Genomic DNA, 27,321 nt, shown 5'->3' on the forward strand with positions numbered 1-27,321 from the left:
CACCTCCTCCCAATAGTAATAAAAAATAAAACGTGTACGTTTGTTGTATTGTTATTTTAGGTTAGCTTTATTACCCCCGTAAATACCAGTTTTACCCCCACGGGGGTAATTACCCCCAGTTAGGAACCACTGTCGTAGTTGCATCCAGAGGCCCGTTTCTCAAAAGCTTGGTACTTATAATACGAGTGGAAGTCCCTTTCTAACGAAAGCTGTCAAAAAGTGACATCCGCTTGTATTACAAGTTACAAGCTTTTGAGAAACGGGCCCCTGAACTCGATAAAGTACACTGACGTGTACGGGCATGTATCTCATGAGATTACCGCGTTATAGTAAAACCTTGTATTTTTTTCTAAAACATTATATTGCCTTAACAAAAAATACTATTTTCAATTTGCTCAATCTAACACTGGATAAAGTGTAGGTACTAAAGTACTTGCCAAGCCAGCCAAGTTGTTTGCGACTTACGTTCCGTTAGTTTAGTCTCCTGCGCCGTAACTGTAACTTTAAACATAGCGACGGGCCGATGACTTAGTTACCTGAACGCTGGCACAGCCTAGTCGACCGAGTTACTCGCCCTAGCTGGCGGCTTAGCTTAGTCGACTGGGGAGTTACTCGCCCGGCAGCTTAGTCGTAGGTCTCCGACTCTTGCTGCACGAGCTTGAACCGGCGCGGACTCTTGACGGCCACAGAGCCGTGACCGTCGAGCGACAGGCGACCCTTCATCTGCAGATACCTGCCGAGAAAAACATTTTCAGAGACCTACATATCGCTGGCCTAATATTACAGGTTTCCATGTTACATTTTCAAGATAGTTGAAATTCGACTTAATGTCACTATGACAATGTTCAAATTTCAGTTCGATAAAAGTGAAACATGGAACCCTGTAATATTGGGCCAGCGATATGCCTACATACACCATATAGCAGATATACACAGGTGAGGTAAGGTACACGAATAAGGTTGTAATAAAAGCTTCGACATATGTCACCATGCCAGTCTTTATTTCGTTGTCTTACTGACTGTTTCCTATTTACCAGAGGATATGATGATATACACGCATATAATTCTGTTACAAATAATAGGTACCTATTTGAATAACCAAACCAACCAAAACATAGGTTTAACCAAAAAATCGGAGGTAAGTTTCAAAAACCCTACATACCTTTTAATGTAGCGACAGACAAGTTTCGTCGGCCTCTGTTGCCACTCATCCAACACTTCCTTAGGAGCGAGAACCTGAAACACACAATATTGTATTAGCTATATGTACGAGTACCTACAAAATGTAGATAGTAACAATAATAGCTTTCATTACGGGTGACGACCGGTCTGGCCTAGTGGGTAATGACCCTGCCTGTGAAGCCGCGGTCCTGGGTTCGAATCCCAGTAAGGGCATTTATTTGTGTGATGAGCACAGATATTTGTTCCTGAGTCATGGTTGTATTCTATGTATTTAAGTATTTGTATATTATATAATATATCGTTGTCTGAGTACCCACAACACAAGCTTCCTTGAGCTTACCGTGGGGCTTAGTCAATTTGTGTAATAATGTCCTGTAATATTTATTTATCTACCATAATGGTATTCCGTATTTGTCCTGGTTTGGAGTTAATCCATGTGGAATTTTGCAAAGCGTCCGAAATCTTTGTTTTCGTAGATATCAAACCATAAACCAGAAAGTTAATACGCTGTATTTATCTCTAATATGCAGAAGAAATAGTGCGCTTCATAGAAGTCGAAGGTGCTCCATGGTGAAACACACCTGGTCGCCCTTGAGCCGGTCGAGCAGTGTGACACACACGACGGCCGCCTTGATGCCCGCGTGGTGTGTGAGCGCCGCGAACGCGAGCGACTCCATCTCGATGTTCACAACACCAGCCTTGTGTACTCCATCTCAGCCTGGGCTAGCCTACAGTATACTAGGAGCTAACCTGGTCGCCCTTGAGCCGGTCGAGCAGTGTGACACACACGACGGCCGCCTTGATGCCCGCGTGGTGTGTGAGCGCCGCGAACGCGAGCGACTCCATCTCGATGTTCACAACACCAGCCTTGTGTACTCCATCTCAGCCTGGGCTAGCCTACAGTATACTAGGAGCTAACCTGGTCGCCCTTGAGCCGGTCGAGCAGTGTGACACACACGACGGCCGCCTTGATGCCCGCGTGGTGTGTGAGCGCCGCGAACGCGAGCGACTCCATCTCGATGTTCACAACACCAGCCTTGTGTACTCCATCTCAGCCTGGGCTAGCCTACAGTATACTAGGAGCTAACCTGGTCGCCCTTGAGCCGGTCGAGCAGTGTGACACACACGACGGCCGCCTTGATGCCCGCGTGGTGTGTGAGCGCCGCGAACGCGAGCGACTCCATCTCGATGTTCACAACACCAGCCTTGTGTACTCCATCTCAGCCTGGGCTAGCCTACAGTATACTAGGAGCTAACCTGGTCGCCCTTGAGCCGGTCGAGCAGTGTGACACACACGACGGCCGCCTTGATGCCCGCGTGGTGTGTGAGCGCCGCGAACGCGAGCGACTCCATCTCGATGTTCACAACACCAGCCTTGTGTACTCCATCTCAGCCTGGGCTAGCCTACAGTATACTAGGAGCTAACCTGGTCGCCCTTGAGCCGGTCGAGCAGTGTGACACACACGACGGCCGCCTTGATGCCCGCGTGGTGTGTGAGCGCCGCGAACGCGAGCGACTCCATCTCGATGTTCACAACACCAGCCTTGTGTACTCCATCTCAGCCTGGGCTAGCCTACAGTATACTAGGAGCTAACCTGGTCGCCCTTGAGCCGGTCGAGCAGTGTGACACACACGACGGCCGCCTTGATGCCCGCGTGGTGTGTGAGCGCCGCGAACGCGAGCGACTCCATCTCGATGTTCACAACACCAGCCTTGTGTACTCCATCTCAGCCTGGGCTAGCCTACAGTATACTAGGAGCTAACCTGGTCGCCCTTGAGCCGGTCGAGCAGTGTGACACACACGACGGCCGCCTTGATGCCCGCGTGGTGTGTGAGCGCCGCGAACGCGAGCGACTCCATCTCGATGTTCACAACACCAGCCTTGTGTACTCCATCTCAGCCTGGGCTAGCCTACAGTATACTAGGAGCTAACCTGGTCGCCCTTGAGCCGGTCGAGCAGTGTGACACACACGACGGCCGCCTTGATGCCCGCGTGGTGTGTGAGCGCCGCGAACGCGAGCGACTCCATCTCGATGTTCACAACACCAGCCTTGTGTACTCCATCTCAGCCTGGGCTAGCCTACAGTATACTAGGAGCTAACCTGGTCGCCCTTGAGCCGGTCGAGCAGTGTGACACACACGACGGCCGCCTTGATGCCCGCGTGGTGTGTGAGCGCCGCGAACGCGAGCGACTCCATCTCGATGTTCACAACACCAGCCTTGTGTACTCCATCTCAGCCTGGGCTAGCCTACAGTATACTAGGAGCTAACCTGGTCGCCCTTGAGCCGGTCGAGCAGTGTGACACACACGACGGCCGCCTTGATGCCCGCGTGGTGTGTGAGCGCCGCGAACGCGAGCGACTCCATCTCGATGTTCACAACACCAGCCTTGTGTACTCCATCTCAGCCTGGGCTAGCCTACAGTATACTAGGAGCTAACCTGGTCGCCCTTGAGCCGGTCGAGCAGTGTGACACACACGACGGCCGCCTTGATGCCCGCGTGGTGTGTGAGCGCCGCGAACGCGAGCGACTCCATCTCGATGTTCACAACACCAGCCTTGTGTACTCCATCTCAGCCTGGGCTAGCCTACAGTATACTAGGAGCTAACCTGGTCGCCCTTGAGCCGGTCGAGCAGTGTGACACACACGACGGCCGCCTTGATGCCCGCGTGGTGTGTGAGCGCCGCGAACGCGAGCGACTCCATCTCGATGTTCACAACACCAGCCTTGTGTACTCCATCTCAGCCTGGGCTAGCCTACAGTATACTAGGAGCTAACCTGGTCGCCCTTGAGCCGGTCGAGCAGTGTGACACACACGACGGCCGCCTTGATGCCCGCGTGGTGTGTGAGCGCCGCGAACGCGAGCGACTCCATCTCGATGTTCACAACACCAGCCTTGTGTACTCCATCTCAGCCTGGGCTAGCCTACAGTATACTAGGAGCTAACCTGGTCGCCCTTGAGCCGGTCGAGCAGTGTGACACACACGACGGCCGCCTTGATGCCCGCGTGGTGTGTGAGCGCCGCGAACGCGAGCGACTCCATCTCGATGTTCACAACACCAGCCTTGTGTACTCCATCTCAGCCTGGGCTAGCCTACAGTATACTAGGAGCTAACCTGGTCGCCCTTGAGCCGGTCGAGCAGTGTGACACACACGACGGCCGCCTTGATGCCCGCGTGGTGTGTGAGCGCCGCGAACGCGAGCGACTCCATCTCGATGTTCACAACACCAGCCTTGTGTACTCCATCTCAGCCTGGGCTAGCCTACAGTATACTAGGAGCTAACCTGGTCGCCCTTGAGCCGGTCGAGCAGTGTGACACACACGACGGCCGCCTTGATGCCCGCGTGGTGTGTGAGCGCCGCGAACGCGAGCGACTCCATCTCGATGTTCACAACACCAGCCTTGTGCACCCGCTCTAGATACTCCATCTTGTCAGCTTCGGTGAAGTCGCAGAATGCGCCGTCGAGCCGCCCTTGACCTGTTTACGACGTCGAGTTTAGATACGTTTGGATAACGTGGACATGGAATGAACTCGATAACGTTAAATATAGTCGGATTATTCCTATTTGCATTATTTGACACATGTCACTCTCAACAGCAATACAACGTAAAATGTCTTGCACATCGAAATCACAAAGGAAGACAATTGCACTGCGAAAGTTTACGTTCTACGTCTTTTTTTTAATTTAGGGTTGGTCGGACACCACCGTTATGAATCGGTCGTCGTCTAAGTAAATCGATATAAATTTTTCATTTTAGGTCGCAACAAAGCATTATTAAATTTATTATAGTTTCTTAATATTATTGATTAACCATATAATTCTAGCTTTATTTAAATCTCAAATAAAAATTCATTAAACGTCACAATTCGATACCTCAGTCTAGGTGCCATCCAATCGTAATCGTTTGCTGTGACAATCGATTTGGGTTAGTTACATCTCTATAAACGTCAGTCATAATGTGTCAAATAATGCAAATAGGAATGCAAATACTATAGTAAAAATGTAGCCAGTTGTAAACTGAAAATTACCAGTTATTAAAAAAGTTATGCCGAGTTAGACTCGCCTGTCCGTGACTGACAAAGTACAGGTATTTAAGTGGTAGTGGCTGACCCAAACTCTCGCAGAATTAACAACCACATGTTCTAGAAAGAAGACTGTATTTTGGTAAATATCTCCTTTCAGCAGTGGCGTAGCGTGCACTAATCTGGCCTTGGGCGAAATCGCATTCGCATTTCTTTCACTGTGCCCGAAGGCGCCTCGCGCGAGGCCGCTCTTGGGGCGCGAGGCGCGAGGCCCACTTCGCCCACGCCTAGCTACGCCACTTTTGAGACAGGGCGAAACCACGTAAGAATAAGCAGCAAACTGAAATGTGTAAAGTGATAAACTTTAAATAAATGTCATATACTAAGAAAAAGTGACCAAGGCCTCCAGTGCCCCAGGCTGGAATCGAACCAGCGTCCTTTGCTATCGCGGCAGGTGCCTGTGCCATTCGGCCACTGGGCCACAGCGGCAGAGGTCGAATTTTTCCAAGTATATGCACTTCTTACTGAAGGCTTATGGCGCCCCCTACTAGTGTGTCTACTTAAAATAAAAACAAATTAAAATATTTTCTGAAAATAATTTAATTTGTTCTAATATATGTAAAGTGATGTTGAGTGTATACGCACCCTCGTAGAAGTCGTATGTGCACATGGTCTTGCCGGTGACGGTGTCGTACGGGTCCTCGGGGTCGGCCAGCGCTCGGATCTCGCGCGCCAGCCGCCGGTCCAGCTTCGCCGGCCGCGACACCATGTTGCCCAACACTGTCTGCAATGTGACAACTTTGTTTGAGCATCGATTGTTTGAAAATAAAAGGCATTCGGCGGACATAAGAGTATGTGTAGGTACTTATGCACCGTTTGGCTACACTTTCATGACGGGCAACTATAAAAGAAACTAGGTCATTTTTTTAGGGTTCCGTACCCAAAGGGTAAAAACGGGACCCTATTACTAAGACTCCGCTGTCCGTCCGTTCGTCCGTCTGTCACCAGGCTGTATCTCACGAACCGTGATAGCTAGACAGTTGAAATTTTCTCAAATGATGTATTTCTGTTGCCGCTATAACAACAAATACTAAAAACAGAATAAAATAAAGATTTAAGTGGGGCTCCCATACAACAAACGTGATTTTTGACCGAAGTTAAGCAACGTCGGGCGGGGTCAGTACTTGGATGGGTGACCGTTTTTTTGCTTGTTTTTTTTTTGCTTGTTTTGCTCTATTTTTTGTTGATGGTGCGGAACCCTCCGTGCGCGAGTCCGACTCGCACTTGGCCGGTTTTTAAGACTTGTTTTCTTACTCAGGTACAGATACATGAGGTACAAGCACTTTTTCTATCTTGAAATGGAGGTCTACCTACATGACCTTTTCGCCCAAATATATAAAATACATATTATTAACTTCGAGAGAGGAGGAGAATCCTCTTTCTCTACTACATAATATCATCACTGTGTTAGTTACGTCACTGTGTCTTGTAGAATACGTGTTATAGAGTAATCTTACCAGTTCCAAAGCGCCATCGAGTGCCTCGTCAGAAATGACAACGGTGCCGACCCAAAAGTACACAGAGTCCCGCACTTTCGCGTAGAACATTCCCTTTAACGTGTGGAGACTTGTCTTTCTCCAGTACCTAGTCAAGCATCAGTTAGTAGTATCTAGGAAAGCATCTTACCAGTTCCAGAGCATTCTTGAGCGCGCCATCGACAGCTTCATCAGAAATGACGACGGTGCCTCCCTCATAGCCGACGCCGCCGCAAGTACCGATCCGGAAGAACACCGGGTCCCGGGTCTTGGCGTGGTACATCAGCTTGATCACCTCGTGGAGGAGAATGCCCACTGATGGGATGCCCATGCCGTGCTGGAATGTTGAAGGTACTTATTAGAACACAATAATCCGCTTGACCATGGACGCATATGGCAAACGCATAAATACGAACTATACTCGTTCCGTACGTTATTATTGTAAGTAATTGGCATATAAATGAGTTCCAGTGCATTTTTTAATCGGAAGGATAGTGTAGACCATATAAACGATAAAGGAAAATGGTTATTATTGCAGTATTAGTATAGATATACAATTTATGTATAAAGTTAAAATTAACCGCTAAGTTTAAAAGCGGCTTGATTGCTCTATCCAAACCACGTCATAAAATTATAGCATTAAAAAGTTCCATAAACTCGACACGCACGCAAGTAAGAGGGGAATTCCTGTTTGGTTTTGTTAAGCGAGGTGTGTACTTTAATAGGCAAATCGATAGTAGGTACTTATGATTTATGAATTTGAATTGTGAATGACAGCGCCGCACAAACAAAATGCGATCGATGGGAAAGTTAAACGTCCATTCTAAGTATTTTGTACACATTTTACAACGATTAGATTCTGCATTCTCAGATCCAAACAAAATCTCAGATAGTTATTACCCCTGTTAAGCGTGATGGGGTTGTATTACATACAGTGCTCTGTCTTAATATAATAAACAAGCAATATTTGGTCAGAGTTCTTGGTATAATTTGTTCAACCAAGATTTTCCGGTCACCAACCAAACCAAATCAATATGAAAGCTTAAACTATTTGACATATTTACATGAGGTATATCTGACACTATATATATTCTGAATTTCATCACGTCTAGACATTAAAGAAGATATTTGAAAGCATTATTGTATAAAAAGTGACCTACTGATAAAATCAACCAGAAACGGGCCGTCAATATATCCTTCCGTCGCTTCGATCACCTGATCAATAAATACCTACACTTTTGCACGCGCCCCATACGACACCAATGTACCTATGTAATATTGATCGGAATAAAACTTTCATTATATACGAAAGTTTGTCAACCGCCATTTGTCATATCCAAAAATGTCACACATACACCAACATCATTGATCGCTTGTTGTCTACCATAGTTTAAGTTGTAGATATGTCATGTTCTTTTCATATTAGTAAGCAATAATACATTACATACCTAGGTAGGTGAATTCGTAAATGCTCCAGATTGCAGGTGTTTGTGGCCCGAACCGAAGGTGAGAGCCATAAATATGCGATCTGGGGCTTTACGAATTACCGCCCGTGGTTTGTCTAAAGTTTTACGTCTTGCCTTGGCCAGGAAGTGAAATTTTCTTCTCGCGTAGCGGGAAGAAAATCCCACTTACGGGGCTAGGGTGACGTAAAGAATATTTGTATCATAATAGGTAAACCAAGCAAATATAAACCTCATTTGAATTCATGTTGGTTAGGTATGGAAGGATGGTTTGACAGCGTGGTAGGTACGCCATATGTCGGCGCCTAGCACTTATAATAAAGCGCAATATGCACGACAACTCACAACGCAATTAAGAGTTCATGGCGTTCAAGAGGTTAAATAAACTAACCCGCCGATTATTAATGTAATTGTAATTATCTAATTATCCATCTAGTATACTGGAAAGATTTGTAAGTAAACAAAGCTGGTCGGAACTGTCCTATATACGTTATTCCAGTTAATTAATAGGTCGACATTTGGCAGAATACATGTAGTTCCATGCCAAACTAGAATTTACACGGAAGGCCATCATTTAACCCATATATGCCCAGTGTATTGTTTTCGGAACTGGGAAAAACTCCTACTCATTAAAAATAGAAGGAGAGAAAGTCTGTTCCAGTCTTAAGGAGCTCAGACCAAAAACTAGTTTTAGGCATATATGGGTTAAAAAAACATTCGAATAGTTTATGAAAATACACTGTTACAGTTATTAAAAATTTCCTATGCGTACGCAATGTACCTACACGTTCGTTGGTATAATGCTCAAAATAGGGATTTCTATATTTAAGTCATAAATGTTAAATTATAAGTGAAAAATAGCTTTTCCGATAAACAACACACGAAGCCAACTATTAAAATAGCAGTTTCAGACAGGTAATGCAAAATCAATAGTATCGGAATCGGATCGTCACAAATAAATGATTCAACTAGGGCGTCAAACGTAGGTGAAATAAAACAACTTAAAATTTGTAGACACGACGAAAAAGGCTCCATTTACATAAAACATATAATTAACAACCCGGCACATGAAATTCCTCAAAAAGAAATGCTAATAGAATTATCTGTTCGGAAGCTACAATTTGTAGTTTAAGTTTTGCAGTTTGGTTGGTAAAAAATGCGTTATGGCATGAAATCCATGTTCCAGAACCGCATATTTGACCGAGCGATAGAGAAGGTCTCTGTTTCCGCTTGGGCAAAGTAGTGCATATCTACATCTACTCTCATCGCACGGACACGCTCTAGTCTAGTATGTGAGCACGTGTGTGTGGTGGTACTGGAAACCGCGAGTTGTATATGCTACTTATAGTAAATAGGTGGCCTGTAATAGGACTATTATCTATTCAGAGCTTCGGGATGTTTATATAAACTGTTGACCGTGACCGTCCGTGTCATTGTGATTATAATGCAGTGCCATCGCCGGCACCTTTGGTCTCCGTCAATGTGAAGGTTAATTGCTATTAATTGCAGTAGATATATATACATAAGTAAACAATACTAGAGTATCTATCGCAGTGGTTCCTAACCTTTTCAGTCCGGTCACCCCTATGACTAACTAGGGAACCTGATTTTACCCCTCCTCCCAATGTTAATAAAAAAATAAAACGTGTACGTTTGTTGTATTGATAAACAAGGTTAGCTTATTACCCCCGTAAAATACCAGTTTTACCCCCACGGGGGTAATTACCCCCAGGTTAGGAACCACTGATCTATCGTAATCTGTTTGTTTAAATATTAGAAAAAGCAAAGAGTATACATTTTATAGAGAGTTACTGTCATGGTACATTTACCATGTGGCTACATTTAGCCACAGTAAATTCACCACCATCTTTTGACAGAAGATTAAAACTGTTCGAACGCCATTTGACTTTGATCCTTATTCTTTCACTGATATGTGTTAATTTGTAATTATATTGAAATTAACGCCATCTAGGCGAGAATAGGCCAAAGGTATGGTGCGCCATCTTTCGAAAAGATTAAGACTAGCCTCTTGCCTCCACTATGTCTGCGTAGAAAGGGTATTATTTCCATATACTAATTCCATACTAAAATTTCACCCCTCTTTTCATCCTCTTAAGGGATGATTTCCGTGATGAAAACTATCATATGTCTTTCCCTATGACTCAAAATATCTCCATACTAAATGATCACCGCTGACGGTTAAGGTGAAGATGTAACAGACAGACAGACAGAGTTAGTTTCACATTTATAATATTAGTATGAACTGTGTTCAAAAATGAAAACAAAAATGAGATAAATTAACTACATATCTTTTTATTCACAAACCCTTCAAACATATGTAGAGTACTACCATCAATATCATCATCCTCTAAACATCGATCATCTTATAGATTATTTTTTCTCATAATTTGGAACCGATTTATCAGAGTCAAAGGATTTCTTGGCACCTTAACGACGCTCCATTTTCCAAGTACTTACTTTCTTTCTATAAATAAATCTTCCCCTTATAGCTACCTTAACCTTGAAACAACAATCAACTTCGCAGTACATACCTCACCGCGGTAGGTACTTATAATATTTATTGGTATAAAGGCAGGCCTAAAAATATTAGGTACGTTGAAATTGTTAATGTCTGTCCAAAACTTTTATTTTTAGCAAAGCTTTGCGGTTGTGTATCCAAGCCAAAGAAGAATATTTTGAAGATAAACGTTTTGTTTCGGTTAAATGATTGTAGCCTTAATTTTTAATGGCAACACAAAATTAACAAAATTGTAAAGGCATAAGCCGCGTAAGTCACAAAACTTTTCCAATAAATTTTGTGTCAACGTATTTGTGGACCACCTTGAACAGTATCATGCCTACGCAAAAATCTGAGGGGCAACCGCGAAAACAGAATTTCGTAAGTTGCTGGGATCTTTCTTTCTTTTTTACTCCAATGAAGGCGTAATTAGACTGACAGAGAATAAAACCCGCAATTTGTGAAATTCGGTTTTCGCAGTAGCCCCTCAGATGTCCTTTGAAACACTCACAGAAAAAAGTTTCAGTCGAAACATTAGTGCTCTTGTCGGATTTCTCGCTCGCTCGTCTGTCAACAGTGTCAACGACCACTCCTACAAATGACGATGACAAATTGACGATGATGATGCCACTGCTAAAATGAGAACAATATGGCTGCAGGATGAAAGCTGTACAGCTTATTACGAACGTCAATTGTTACGTCAAGTTAAACTCCGTATGTTCGTTCGTTGAAAAACCAGTTCAATCGGTCTAAAACCAAGAGTAATCATATTCGTACAGTCAGCAGCAGAAGTTGCTAAGCGGGCGAGGAGTTAAAAATGACCTTGACACGCTTTTATTCTCTTAACAATAAAGTCGCGACAAGATCATTTTGAACACCTGGCCCGCGTAGCAACTTCTGCTGCTGACTGTACGAACGGCAACCTAATTTATGTCAATTGACGCGCTGCGTGTCTCTGTAATATTTTCCCAATGACGGCGCAAAAACAAAAGCCGAGCAAATATACTTTGTGAAATGTGAAATATAAATGTAAAAACATATCCAGAACTATTATTCACACGGTTAAAAGAGTGAATGTAATTTTAATACTAGGCACCCTCCCTACCAGTACTAAACTTGTGCTACCTAAAGCAAAATCTAAATCATGAATCACGAATCGTGTTATCCTTCATGTATTCCTTCCCTAAAGGATGACTCACGCTAAACCGGACTGGGCCGTGGCGAGGCGTCCGACATGTCATTTTCTATGACGGCTGATCGGTGATCACGTGGTGCTTTTCCATAGAAAACCCAGAAGCTCCGGCCCCGCCCTGGTCCGGCCTAGCTTGACGCCTTAACACGAATGCACGTACATTTAAAAAAAAAGACGTGTACAGGTTTCTAAAGGGTCAATCTGACACACCTCTGGAATTCCAGTCGTCCATAGGATACGATATACGATACGGTAACCGATAGCCATTAAACGAAGCGTACCTATGCTTGTTTGCCACTGACCGAAATTTCGCTGAGACCTTTTGTAATGGTGTACTTACACTGATAGACAGCACGGGCCCCACTTTGAACATGGAGTAGCGGTAAAACTGGCTGATGTCCTGCAGGGTGGTGCCGCACGGCAGCTTGTGTATCTCCGCCATTATGTGGTACGCTAGGGTATGATGGTGTACTTACACTGATAGACAGCACGGGCCCCACTTTGAACATGGAGTAACGGTAGGAGAACTGGCTGATGTCCTGCAGGGTGGTGCCGCACGGCAGCTTGTGTATCTCCGCCATTATGTGGTAAGCTTGGACATGATGGTGTACTTACACTGATAGACAGCACGGGCCCCACTTTGAACATGGAGTAGCGGTAGGAGAACTGGCTGATGTCCTGCAGGGTGGTGCCGCACGGCAGCTTGTGTATCACCGCCATTATGTGGTAAGCTTGGACATGATGGTGTACTTACACTGATAGACAGCACGGGCCCCACTATGAACATGGAGTAGCGGGAGGAGAACTGGCAGATGTCCTGCAGCGTGGTGCCGTACGGCAGCTTGTGTATCATTATGTGGTACGCTAGGATATGATAGCCTACTTACACTGATAGACAGCACGGGCCCCACTTTGAACATGGAGTAGCGGTAGGAGAACTGGCTGATGTCCTGCAGCGTGGTGCCGCACGGCAGCTTGTGTATCTCCGCCATTATGTGGTACGCTAGGGTATGATGGTGTACTTACACTGATAGACAGCACGGGCCCCACTATGAACATGGAGTAGCGGTAGGAGAACTGGCTGATGTCCTGCAGCGTGGTGCCGTACGGCAGCTTGTGTATCTCCGCCATTATGTGGTACGCTAGGGCATGATGGTGTACTTACACTGATAGACAGCACGGGCCCCACTTTGAACATGGAGTAGCGGTAGGAGAACTGGCTGATGTCCTGCAGGGTGGTGCCGCACGGCAGCTTGTGGCCGATCTCCGCCATTATGTGGTACGCGAACTGCTCCATGCGCTTTGGCGTGCCTCCCATGCAGACGAACTGGACAGAAAACATTTATGTTATGGGCTAGGAAATTATGAACTGTAAGTACCTATAAAGAAGAGCTTTTTAGACGTGTCAACTAGAATCAGACCAAGCTAATTCTTAACAGACGTTGCGGTGACAAAGTGACTAACGCCACGTTTTCATAAGAATTTGACGCTTGCGAAATCTGTCCGGAGTTTTCTTGGCCTAACTCTGTCAATATAGATATAGCATTATTAGATTTATTAGCCTACGGCATTTTCAGAATTAAATAATAACGATTGAATTCACCAACGTTTATATCATTTATATATCGATCGTTGTATATTTTGTTATTCAATAACACTATTCATAATCATAAATAACTATAACAGGCTAAACGAGAAAACGATTATACTCGTAATACTTACCTACTCCAAATATGTATCGAGACTAACGTTGTATTGATGACACTTCTGACATGAACATCTTAGACAAAAATTAAAAATATATTAAAAAGTTAGGACAGTTCTAATATCCTTTTATAATGAAGAAAAAAAGCGTAGTGTAGCATCGGAATCATCGGAAGGATCTATATAAGTAAGTGTCAAAGAATTTAAGAATAAATTAATCAATCACAAATATCACAATGCTACTATTTATAAGCTAGCTAATATTAATTAATTAGATACTTCATGGGTGACAATAATTCTGGCGCAGGTCAGTGCTCGGTGCATTATTGAATGTGTATTACTCGCAAAAGGTTTTTTTCTTTTTTCTTCTCTTCATTTATTTTTGTAAACATAGATCATATACATATAGATCATCTGTTCTTATGCTTTGTGATGTGATGTGTAACTAAGTTGGGCAAAAACTTTTTACAATTTATTGTATTTCTATAAGTGAGAACCTATAATTGGCTCTGTGATTCTATTGTAATTTCTGGATATATGTAGCGCAGTTGGTTTTCCATGTACTAAAATAAAATAAAATAAAAAATATAAGCTATTTCAACTACACGCCGTCTTTATAAATAAATATGTAATAATAAAAACAAGTCGAGTTTCACAACTCTTTTTGTCCATTGTTTTCAGTACCTAAAGTGCTTAAAAACAGGAGGTATGCAGTTAAATACAGTTTTAAAGTTCAGTCGCTCGTAATTTCTACATGACTAGCAAAGTTGTATGTTCACGTTTAAAGTTTAATGAGTCTTCTTTATTTTATACCTACTTTAGTAGGTACATTTATTTAGTCGTATGACATTAATAAAATTCATAGTCGCTTTACAAATTAATATCTAGGTTCTTCACCCAATTTAGCGAATGGGTTACTTTAGTACAAGATGATAAAGTACAACTTATACCGTACAAAACCATCACTAATAAGTTTCAGCATTTCTGAGCCAAAACAAGTAACAGATAGACGAAAGCTAGGAATACGTACATAATATATATCCGTCAGATCCATCTGACAGACGTGTCAGACGGACAATGGCGAGAAATAGGCATAGATATATCTGTCAAACACGTAGTAAACATGGTTTTTTTTTACGACTGGTCTGGTCAGTGGGTAGTGACCCTGCCTATGAAGCCGCGGTCCTGGCTCCTGGGTTTGGCATTTATTTGTGAGATGAGCCCAGATATTTGTTCCTGAGTCTTGGGTGTTTTCTATGTATTTGTATATTATAATCATTGTCTGAGTACCCACAACACAAGCCTTATTAAGCTTACTGCGGGACTTAGTCAATCTGTGTAAGAATGTCCTATAATATTTATTTATTTTCCGTCGTCAGTTCTTGATCAGTATGTAGTTTCAAAGTCGTATTTACCTTAACGTCACCGAACATCTCGACGAGGTCGTGCGAGCCGCTGCCGAGCGCCAGGTGGTACAGGATGTCCTGGTCCATGAGCTCGATGTTGGGGTTCCGTAGCCGCACCGTGCCATCTGGGTATCTGTAGGGACAGAACAGACATTAGATTGTTCTACTGATGATGGGTCTTTAATCCACTGGAGGCAAGAGACCTTTATTCGATAGAGACGAAACAGTCGGGAAATTTAACCGTCAATATTGAATTTCTCTCGTCAATATTGAACGGACTATAACGCGACTACAACATGAATGGGAACTGCAACTGGCTGCAGTTGGCGTGCAGTCGACGTGCAGTGCCCATATAATTTCAGTCGGGTTGCAGACCGTCTGTATCGGCCCTTGGAGCTACTGAACGTCGGAGATGGTGAGTAATTTGACCTTTGTCACCAAAGAGTAAAAGTATAATTTGTCACTATGCACAGTAAAACCTTCCTTGACTTTTGTTATACATTCATCCTACGTACCTAGTACCTACCTATTACCTATTGTATTTAAGGGTGACCGGAGTAACTTTATAAGGTAAATGTCTATATATTTAGAGTTATTTTCCCCACAAATTATTATTCTATAAATACATTCCGCTTATCTTAAAAGATACCTACTTAATCCGGCGAGTAGGATTCACAGCTGATTCAAAAAACAACTAGCTACTTTTTGCCTACATAGTACTAGTAATTAATATCAGTGTACACACAATAGCAAAACGAATCACCTTTCAGACTCCGTTGAATTGTGTTCTATAAAACTCATGGCAATGACCTCTCAAGTCACCTACTCCTTATATATAAGAGTTCAAGTAGCAAAATCACGGTAACTGATCTAATGGCGTGGCACGTCTCCAGTTATAATAAATGATTACACCGTGATGTGCGGTCGGTTACTAGCGGTACTGTCGATGGTTAAGCTTGTTGTATTGTTAACTTGATTAAATAGAGGTGCAGACTGTAGTGCAATTTCATTTTGTTTACCAGTAGCTCGTAACATCGCTGTTATTGTGACATGACCGCCATATCCCGATATTTGTCAATTCCAAACTGAGCATAATAATCGTCGTAGCTAATGGACTCATTAGTTTGACATGGCATTTAAATGTCTTCTCTTATGAATTCCAATTCCAAATTATTTATTTGTTAAACATAGGTATGTACAACAGTACAATGTCCCTAAATATTTTCTGACGACATTATGAGCTGTCCTTGAATTGAAACAAGTATAAATTGCCTGTAAAATTTTGTCTGATGTTACAAAAAACGTCCAATAATGAAAAAAGAATCTTAAGACCGTTTTTCTTTTTTTACTTGGTCGAAATATAACATAAATCGCAATTTAAATGTAATATCAAGTGTTGCGGAAGGACAATGTTAACTAGATTATCGATTTGTATCGTAACATTAACTCCGTAGTTTTATGGCTTCAATCACGGTACGATAACGCGCGATAATGTGCCTAATAGTATAGATTTCATTTGTTTATTTATGTTTGTTGTTATCGATAACTGAGAAGGAAAGTTCGAATTATTTAATTGAGACATGGCCACATTCGTAAAATAAAAAATCGGCCAAGTGCGAGTCGGACTCGCGCACGGAGGGTTCCGCACCATCAACAAAAAATAGAGCAAAACAAGCAAAAAAACGGTCACCCATCCAAGTACTGACCCCGCCCGACGTTGCTTAACTTCGCTCAAAAATCACGTTTGTTGTATGGGAGCCCCACTTAAATCTTTATTTTATTCTGTTTTAGTATTTGTTGTTATAGCGGCAACAGAAATACATCATCTGTGAAAATTTCAACTGTCTAGCTATCACGGTTCGTGAGATACAGCCTGGTGCCAGACGGACGGACGGACGGACAGCGCAGTCTTAGTAATAGGGTCTCGTTTTTACCCTTTGGGTACGGAACCCTAAAAAGCCAGCGACATCACCGGCTAAACAACAAACAAGGTATTATTTTTAACGCGGATCATGGTTGTTTTCTTAACTATAACTTGGTATGCAAACGATCTTAAAACTCGAAATGTCATAAGATAATAAACATGTAAATTAAGCTATTTATAATTGGAGAATTGAATTAATATATTTTCGCGGTGATAACTATTTTACGTTAGTTATTTATTGTTCGGTAGTTATCTAAACATACCTACTCTAATCAAAGCACTTAATAAGGTTAAATACATATTGTTATCTACCACTAACACAATAGATATTCGTGAACTGTAATATATGCCCTTTTGGGGTAACTTAATCCGATAACAGGATACAGTCATGTTACACGAGGGTAAAGTTAAGCCTGAAATGTAGTAGCAAATAAGGGTATTATTGCTAAACATACAATTTAGCCCTAATACATTCGGTGGCAATGTCAAATTAATTTAAGCACGGTACCGCGACACGCTATAACTTTGTCAAAGTAAACAATGATTAGTCACCGCATGCCATTAGCTTAGTTTGCGTTTGAGGTTTGAGCGACAAGGTTCCACGTGTGCTTAGATGGCTACCGCAGTTCACACTTAACCCATTCAGGGCCAGCGACTCAGCGTATGGGTCATGCTCAAACAGTTCCGCAGGGCCAGTGACTCACATGTGAGTCCTGAATAAATTCTGATTTAAACTTAAACGAAACGTAATTTGATGTAATAACGTAAGTAACATATAAGCTAACAATCATTTCTATAAGGCATATTAGGATAAAAATTATAAACACGTTTTTTTTTAATGAAAACAGGGTCTCGAATATTCAAGTTTGGTTTACTATCAGTGCAATATAGTAAATATACTGAAATTCTAGATACATAATGCGATGCAAGCAAACAGAAAAATCTATATTGAAAAAATACAAAAAATATATATATTTCAGAAGTTATTGACAGGGCTCAAGGTATGGGTCACCGTGGCCTGGCGCTACTTGTAAAAACTGCTAATGTTTCCGTAGCAGGCTAAAATAAACTTTATTGGCTGGTTTTAAAACTTATTTCATGTTGAAGCTGTTTGATATTGTACCATTTTACAACTGATTACTGTTTGGATGATGTAAGCAACAATTTGTAGGAACCAAGCCGTAGTATAATAATATTTTGTTTTGTATGAGGGGTAAGGCAACGAGGATTTTTTCCCACTGTACTTTTATGTCATAATATTTGGTGATCGTTGTATTGTATCTTAGGCAATTACCTACTAACAATGATGTTAAAGTTAATTTTTTTCGTTTCAATATAGAACAAGGCGGTTGAAACCAGGGATCGGATACCGGTATTTTTTGTATGGGAACGAAAACGGTATTTTTTCGTTCTTTGCTAATTACTTCATTTCTAATTGGGCAATCTAATAATACGAAGTCGAAACCTAAAAACACAACTGAGTCCTACATTTCGAGTATAAAATAATTAAAAAAATATGGTTATTTCTAAGTTTTGGCAAAAAACCGGTTCCGATCCCTGGTTGAAACAGTCACCTAATATGTATTGTATAACAAATAGTTTGTGACAAATATTTACAAGTTTTTTCAAACATCGTGGTTTCTACGGCAGATTAGAAAGTAAGTACTATAATACATTTTAAGTTCTCTATTGTTACTAATATAATGGCGTTTACCAAAACAAAGATAATGACCGACCAGGTGTAAGCTTATCGGACACACTTGGACAATAAACAAGGAATGCATCCGAACGGCGGCGGCGGTATTATCTTTCATGTGGTATTTGTCACAAGAGTTCAAGATGTGATTCATCCCATCCCCCCTATTAGAGATGTATTTTGGAGTAACATGGAAAATATTATTTAGTCACGATTTATTCGTTGGCGACTTTATACTCCTCCTGTGCTGTTTAGTGATTTCGTATTTTGTAACCATGGCTATGGATTACCGGAATTTGAACCCGCCTAACCTGACCGACTGTGCTATGAACTGGACCCCGAACCTGCTTCATCCGAATGACCTGGCTACGAATTCTGGAACCCTGAACTCACCTTTGTTGAATTTCATCTAAATCGGGAAACTGTTCTAATTTAACTTCCAAGATTTGCCCCAAAAAACAACAACAAAAAACACGGCAAGTTAAATAGAATCAGACTAAGCTAAGTTGGCAGCGATTTTGATAGCACAGGCTGAGTACCTAAGTGTAATTTAAATGTCATACTTATATGAAATTATGACGTTTAAATTAACACTTGCACAGGCTGGGCTATAAAATTTGCTACCAACTTAGCTTGGTCAGACATTAAACGCTTGTAGAAAGTAAAAATATTCACTCCTACAAACTGCAATAATTAGTTTCTTTTTTGATAGGCACAGAAAATCGGTGGTTAGTAAAAATGTTGCATAATGCTGTCCAACTGGCCGGCTTCATAAGCGGCGATTTATTTACCGTTCGCGCCAGGCTCGAGACCCATAAGCTGAGTCATGCGTTTTAGCTAAAAACGATTTGTATGGTGGCCTGGCGTATTGTGTACGCTCGGCGGTTCGTGGCCATGAATGGGTTAATACAAGGCATACACACTGTTGATATACTGCTATTACTTACCAGACCTTCCGAAAAAACACTGTGTTGGCTGTGATCCGCCTGCATTTGACCTTTAGACCGCCAACAAAACACAAAGACTAATTGTATAATACCTATTACTTATAAAACGCACGGGTTATTCCCACTAGTTACCACCAAGTTGTTACCAGTGGTAACTACTGGGAAATTTTTCCCACCTTTTACCACTGGTAACTACTGGGAAAAATTATTCCCAGTAGTTACCACCAACTCGGTTTGGTGGTAACTACTGGGAATTTTTATTCCCAGTAGTTACCACCAAAATTTTGTTAGAGTTAAATACTAATAAAAACAGTATAAAAAAATAAAAAATAAATATAGAGTGATTTAATAAATCATTACTCTTGTGACACTGCAGATTTAGCCAGCGTCCATAGTCTGCAGTGTGCGCTTACCATAAGGCGGGCCGTAACCTTGTATGTACAGATAAGTAATAGTTGTCACGGACCAGGTTGCACATAGGTACTTATCATTATCACCTGAGGCGATATATTATGTTCGACGCGATTAGAACCAAGCTTTATGCAAATGCCTTTGTACGCATATACTGTACCTTTAGCACTCTCGCTACAGACGCTACATTTACTGTTTGCCAACTGTAGCATGAATGGATGTAATTAATAGGATTTGCTTGGCATCCAAGGCTGGCTAATGTATTCTCGAGACAATGATAGAAAGAAAGAAAGAAAGAAAATACATTTATTTAACGCCACAACATATTACATAATTGAAATGAAAACATACAGGCATAAAAAAAACATTGGACGCTAAAATAGGACCCCCACTCAGCATAATGCCGCGGCAATCCGTGGCGCTGGTTTTCAGTGGGGACCTGACTTAAAACTAATAAATAGGTACTTATAGGTAACTGACCGCCAGAACCTGCAATTAGGTTCTTAATCTTGGGGTCAAACGGATGAGTACCGTCATGAACTAGATATCGCAATGCGTTCGATTCTGAAAGGTATTTAAGCTATAATTGCTATAATTTGCTTCGACATATTACGTACAGATTATCCTATCTCGTATTTTATCTAAGTACATGAACTTAAGTAAATATTAGGGCGAGCGACAGACGATCTTCACACCTCTGAAAAAATGACGCTGTCCGACAAAATTAACCTACTTTGCAGGCTATTAAAAACTAGGACAAACCCTACTTTCAAACAAAATTATAAGTTACTGGAGGACACTTTTTTCCACTTCCTAGTCTGAAATGTCATCATGTCACATTAATGAAAATTACTACAGTTGCGAGACAAAGCCCTTGCCAGCTTGTCAACCTAATGGCCCTACTATACCGGCAAAATGCCTGGTAACTTAATAGCTCTTAAACCGTGATTCTCAACTTTGCCCAGGGAAGTTTCAAGCAGGTCGTTAAAAGCGAAATTTGCCGAGATCTTGTCGTCAAAGTAAACGTTGTAAAAGGAGTAAACAGCGGCACTTTGACGCGAGATGTATGCCGTATGGGAAAATGTTATAAAAGCCAGGTCAGTACCTATCAATGTTACCTGTGATATATAGGTACGTTACTTAGAATCTGTGAATTCAGTTATATAGTACGAATTATTATTACTAATCTGTTACATACTAGGGACTCGAAGGCGAAAACACAACGTTTTTGGAAATATGTACCTACGTAATGTTTTTATTCCATACACATGCGAGTCAAATAAGTTGTTCAATAAACATGTTCATATGACGGCCGATATTTTCCTAAAATGCTTTCATCAGTTTCATCATAAATTATATTTCAATGATCTAAGTCTATGTGTAGATCCAATAGACCAATCTATTTTAGAATTAATAATTCAAAACTCTTTCATTTTTAGGGTTCCGTAGCCAAATGGCAAAAAACGGAACCCTTATAGATTCGTTATGTCTGTCTGTCCGTCTGTCCGTCTGTCTGTCCGTCCGTATGTCACAGCCACTTTTCTCCGAAACTATAAGAACTATACTGTTGAAACTTGGTAAGTAGATGTATTCTGTGAACCGCATTAAGATTTTCACACAAAAATAGAAAAAAAAAACAATAATTTTTTGGGGTTCCCCATACTTCGAACTGAAACTCAAAAAATTTTTTTTCATCAAACCCATACGTGTGGAGTATCTATGGATAGGTCTTCAAAAATGATATTGAGGTTTCTAATATCATTTTTTTCTAAACTGAATAGTTTGCGCGAGAGACACTTCCAAAGTGGTAAAATGTGTGGTCCCCCCCCCCTGTAACTTCTAAAATAAAGAGAATGATAAAACTAAAAAAAATATACGATGTACATTACCATGTAAACTTCCACCGAAAATTGGTTTGAACGAGATCTAGTAAGTAGTTTTTTTTAATACGTCATAAATCGCCTAAATACGGAACCCTTCATGGGCGAGTCCGACTCGCACTTGGCCGCTTTTTTACTCGTGCAACGGAAATGAATAAAATGCATTTACCCAGTGACTTGGATTAGGTAAATCACGAATATTTAATAACATGAAAAGTTACGACTGCCGCAAGTGCCGCATTACGGGTAAATGTCGCATTTTTGCTACCAACTGAATAAACAGAAAACCGCCAAGTAGCTACGTAAATTTTCTGCGGTTCTCTTTCAGTCCAAGAGTGCTTCAAAATTATTTTTTTTCCTTGTTGCGTAGGCGAAACGTAATACAGATAAGGAAAAAGCCGATGACGTAAATTGGTACTTGGTAAACAGAATAAGGATAAATAAAATTTACGGGTCAGTTATAGCATTATCTCATTATCTGTTGAGTAGAATGGGTCGTCATAGTCAATACGCCCCTACGAATATCTACGCTTCAATAATTATGTAAACTAGGGGCAGATACGAATACATAATAACAAGAACAAAAAATAAATTATAATAAGGACTACATTTTATAGAATTATGTAAAGTTGTAGTGGCCTATTTTACTTGATCTAAGTGTATCTGTAACTAATTTTGTTTTCTGTTTAATAAAGTTATAATTTCGGAAATAGTTATAAAGCTCGTACTAACTAACAATATCAAAAATAAAATAAAAATAACAACCTTCATTTTCGTCGTCGGACGGGCGGTACTCTTCGGCATGGACTTTTCTATGCGGCGTGTGTTTGGTATGTCCGTTGGCGCCATTGCGTCATACGACAACAATAACAAAACAAAAATAAACAAAATAACTAGAACGAAATAAATAAATCAATAAAAATAACAACCTAATGCTGCTTCTCGTTTCTTCATCATCGTCGTCTGACGGGAGGTACTCTTCGTCGTGGACTTTTCTATGTGGTATTGTGGTGTGTGTTTGGTATGTCCGATAGCGCCATTACTCATATCAGCAAAAACAAAATAAATAATAAATAAAATAAAAATAACAACCTAATGCTGCTCCTCGTTCCTTCGTCATCGTCGTCGGACAGGAGACACTCTTCGTCGTAGACTTTTCTATGCGGTGTGTGTTTGGTATGGCCGTTAGCGCCGGTGAGTCTGAACTCGCAGCTGGCGTGGTGCGTGCGCGCACCCGCCAGCTCCACCTCCACCTCGCAGTTACACGGCATCTTTCAATGCTGGCCGGGATAAAAAATAATAATGAAAAATTGCAAAAAAATTGGTTTAACTAAGTAGGTAACTATATGTATCTTTGGCAATAGCCGTGTTTATTACGATTTACGATCACAAAGAATGTTTTTATTAAAACAGACAGGGGCTTGTTTGTAGCTTATAGGACCAAACTATTAAAATGACAGGGGCCTTAACATGATGTCTTATTGCGATTCTGTTTAGCTTAGGACCTAAACTGAATTGCTAAGGGACGGAGTTATGCGACTTATAGGTATAGCAACGGCCTTTAGCAATTCAGTAAGTCCTAAACAGAATCGCAATAAAAAGTAGAAACGACTAAAAACTGTCAACTGTCGACAATAATGGGTTTATCGCGAAAAAGCGATTTCTTTCAGACAACCTTTGGTTAGCGGTCATTGATTAAAACAGTACAATGAGAAGTCTACGTTATTTCTACCAAGGTACATATAAAATAGTTATTTGTACAACAAGTGATCAAAGTTTGATATTTCTTCGAGTGCTTATTTTGAGTCCCGTGCAAGCGAAAGATTCTATAATTTAGAATCTTGAGCGTAGTAAGGGACTCAAAAGCGCACGAGATGTAAATAACTTTGATCTCGTGTAGTACACAACATTTTTCACCTCAGCGCAGTGAGAACATACCTATTAGACAACTTGAAAAATGTAATCCTTGTTCATCACTTAATACCTGCACTCATGTTTTCTTAAGATATACAAAGTGAGCAAAATCGCATTTTGCTCACTGTTTTTAAGAATCAAAGTACCCTTGTTCGAGCTGCTGAGGTGAAAAGTTACTTTGACAAAAGGGTTAGGTACTTGAACATCAAGATATAAGTTAGCAAGTATTGAAGTTTACGCTTTATCACCTATAAACCCAACAAACTAAAAATAAACAGCAATCCCCGCCTTCCTCGGATCAGACGGCTTCCTCGCAGGAATTCCACATTTCGCGGATATTGCCGGGGGCGGCGGAATGCTGTCTCAACTCTAGACGAACACTCGAGTTGCGTGTTTACACGTATCTTCTGAATGGGCCAATCAACATCTTGATGAGCAAATGATGACACTCATTTTAATTTTTTTATTGTTGCTCCTATGTAAGAGGGTCCGAGCAGCTGCCGTATCTCTTGGGAGAATGATCTTAAATTTTAGGACATTTAGTTAGCAGCTTTTTAAAGTCACATAACATGATAAATACCACAGAAAAGGTCAGATGTAGGTAATAAAACATGTTTATTTTATAGCACCCATCCAACCCATACTAATTCCACTTTAGAAAAAAGTTGTTTCGTCCAACTAGGTTTAATTTAATATTTTATAATTTATTTATTGCATCCATGGTTGTTGCATTAGGTAATCTATACAGGATGGAAAGATAAGTCGGGCCCTGGAGGGAAACTACCTTAAATCCTTAAGCTGGCTCATTTTACTTAAAGGAGACATTCCTTTATTTTTAAAAAGAAACAAAACTGCATTCAAAGTATTTTTCTTTTTTTCTTAAATTTGGCTTGTCATAAAAAATCTTGAGTACTAAATATTAGATTTTATGGATATTTTGTACGATAGACGAGTGTAAGACCTAATGTTTCTTGGAGAAATGTTATCATTAACATTAACTGTATCGACTAGTAGAATAAAATTGCAAGTTTTTATTTTTTGGAATTTTTAGTCGGTTCGAGTCCCGGGCGAGGCAATCGAGTTTTAGAAAATCTTTGAATGCAGTTTTGTTTTTTTTTTTTTAAATAAAGGAATGTCTCCTTTAAGTAAAATGAGCCAGCTTAAGGATTTAAGGTAGTTTCCCTCCAGGGCCCGACTTATCTTTCCACCCTGTACATATAAACGTGAAAGACCTGACTGACTGACTTAAATCAACGCACAGCCCAAACCGCTGGGACTAGAAAGTCCAAATTTGGCAAGTAGGTTCCTTATAAGGTCTAGGGGTCCACTAAGAAAGGATTATTCAAAATTCATTAAAAAAAAATTTAAAAAAATCTCCTGCGCGTGCGAAGCTGCGGGCAAAAGCTAGTAATATCATATAATTAGACGAGGTATTGTATATCGACACGGACAAAGTGGTACACGGGTAGTGTGCATATACTTTTGGTACTTTGTCCGCGTCGGTATTCAAAACCTTGACTGAACTAAAATGTCTTATTATTAGCGTAGGAATATCTACTATTCTTAGGCCATTATTGTTTTAGTAACATATTCCACTACTTTCAGGTGTACTGCACAGCTCCGCCCTGTTACGGCAAAACACTGTATTTTAATCTATATATATAAATGCAAGTGTCCTGACTGACTGACTGACTGACTGACTGACTGATTCATCAACGCAGAGCCGAAACTACAAAAGCTAGAAAGTTGAAATTTGCACACTAGGTTGCATTTGTAAAGTGTACAAGAGATAAGAAGCGATTTTGAAAAATTCAACCCCTAAGGGGGTTAAAAAGGGGATGAAAGGTTGTATGGGGTTCAAGTTTTAGTTTAAGCTAGGAATTTGAAACTTTGTGAAAATGTATTATATTAAAAAACAAGAAAATGAATTTCAGCGTTTTCGAAAATTCATCCCCCAAGGTGGTGAAAAAGGGGTTGAAAGTTTGTATGGAGATCAAATATTTTTGTAAGTGTGGGACTTGAAACTTTGTATATGGGTATATTATTATAAGACAGGAAAAGTAATTTCAGCGTTTTTAAAAATTCATCCCCTAACAGGGTTAAAAAGGGGTTGAAACTTTGAATCCATTACAAATGCTTTGAAACTTTTTAGAAAGGCATAATAGCCAATTGCAAAAAAAAGGAATTGCGACGTTTTAGGAAATTCAACCCCTAAGGGGGTAAAAAAGGGGATGAAACTTTGTCTTCGGGTGCAAATTTTATTTTAAGCTAGGACCTTGAAACTTCGCAAAAAGGTATTAAATTAAAAAACAACAAAACTAATTTCAGTGTTATTAAAACTTCATTCCTCGAGGTGGTGAAAAAGGGGTTGAAAGTTTGTACGGAGATCAAATATTTTTTAGAGTGCGGGACTTGAATCTTTGAATAAAGCCATATTATTGGATCTCAAGAAAAGTAATTTCAGCGTTTTCAAAAATTCATCCCTTAAAAGGGTTAAAAAGGGGTTTGAAAGATTGTATAGGGTTTAAATTTTATTTTAAGCTACGAATTTGTAACTTCGTAAAAAGTTATTTCATTAAAAGAGAAGAAAACTAATGTCAGCGTTTTTCAAAAATCAACATTTAAGGGTGGTGAAAAAGGGGTTGAAAATTTGTATGGAGGTCAACATTTTTTGTAAGTACGGGACTTGAATCTTTGTATAATGACATATTATTAGAATACGAGAAAAGTAATTTCAGTGTTTTTAAAAATTCATCCCCTATAAGGGTCCAAAAGGGGTTGAAAGTTTGTATAGGGTTCAAATTTTATTTAAAGCTAGGAACTTGAAAAAAACATATTCAGCGTTTTTAAAAATTCATCCCCCGAGGAGGTGAAGAAGGGGTTGAAAGTTTGCATGGAGTTCAAATATTTTTGAGAGTGCGGGACTTAAATCTTTGTATAAAGCCATATTATTAGAACACAAGAAAACTAATTTCGCGTTTTTAAAATTTTTATCCTATAACAGGGTTAAAAAGGGGTTGAAAGATTGTATAGGTTATAATTTTATTTAAAGCTAGCTTCTTAAAAAGGTATTTTATTAAGAGAAAAGAAAACTAATTTCAGAATCTTTGATAATTCATCCCCCAAGGTGGTGAAGGGGGTCAAAAATTTGTATGGAACCCAAATATTTATTTGAGTACGGGACTTGAATCGTTGTATAAAGGCATATTATTACAATACAAGAAAAGTGATTTCAGCGTTCATTCATCCCCTAAAAGTTTAAACAGGGGTTGAGAGTTGGTAGAGGGTTCAAATTTTATTTAAAGCTAGGAACTTCAAACTTTGTAAATAGGTAGTTAGGTAGTAGGTTTTATTAAATAGTGGACTTGAAAATCTTCTGGGGGTTGAGAGAGATTATATCGCGAACAATTTTATTCAGTTAGGGGCTTGAAACTTCGTAGCCAGGTTGTGAAAGACAAATCTCATGCGTTGTATAATAATTAACAAATGATTAACCGTCCCTACTGCTATCTTTTGCTGCATAA

General features: G+C 40.6%; 1 protein-coding gene across 1 annotated transcript in view; it reads right to left on the reverse strand.

Annotated features, from left to right (window-relative positions):
• Positions 1-450: 450 nt before the first annotated feature.
• The window catches only part of LOC134651871 (uridine phosphorylase 1), a 28,192-nt gene continuing 1,321 nt past the window's right edge, over positions 451-27,321 (reverse strand). The window contains exons 2-9 of the mRNA XM_063506996.1: positions 22,976-23,163; positions 15,035-15,158; positions 13,081-13,242; positions 6,894-7,079; positions 5,853-5,991; positions 4,468-4,661; positions 1,163-1,236; positions 451-733 (exon numbers count right to left, since the gene is read on the reverse strand). Of these exons, the coding sequence (XP_063363066.1) occupies positions 625-733; positions 1,163-1,236; positions 4,468-4,661; positions 5,853-5,991; positions 6,894-7,079; positions 13,081-13,242; positions 15,035-15,158; positions 22,976-23,154 (1,167 nt within the window). The 5' untranslated portion in view covers positions 23,155-23,163 and the 3' untranslated portion in view covers positions 451-624. The remainder of the gene's footprint in view (positions 734-1,162; positions 1,237-4,467; positions 4,662-5,852; positions 5,992-6,893; positions 7,080-13,080; positions 13,243-15,034; positions 15,159-22,975; positions 23,164-27,321) is intronic.

Source organism: Cydia amplana, chromosome 1 (genome assembly GCF_948474715.1).
Source record: "Cydia amplana chromosome 1, ilCydAmpl1.1, whole genome shotgun sequence".
Taxonomy (NCBI): Eukaryota; Metazoa; Arthropoda; class Insecta; order Lepidoptera; family Tortricidae; genus Cydia; species Cydia amplana.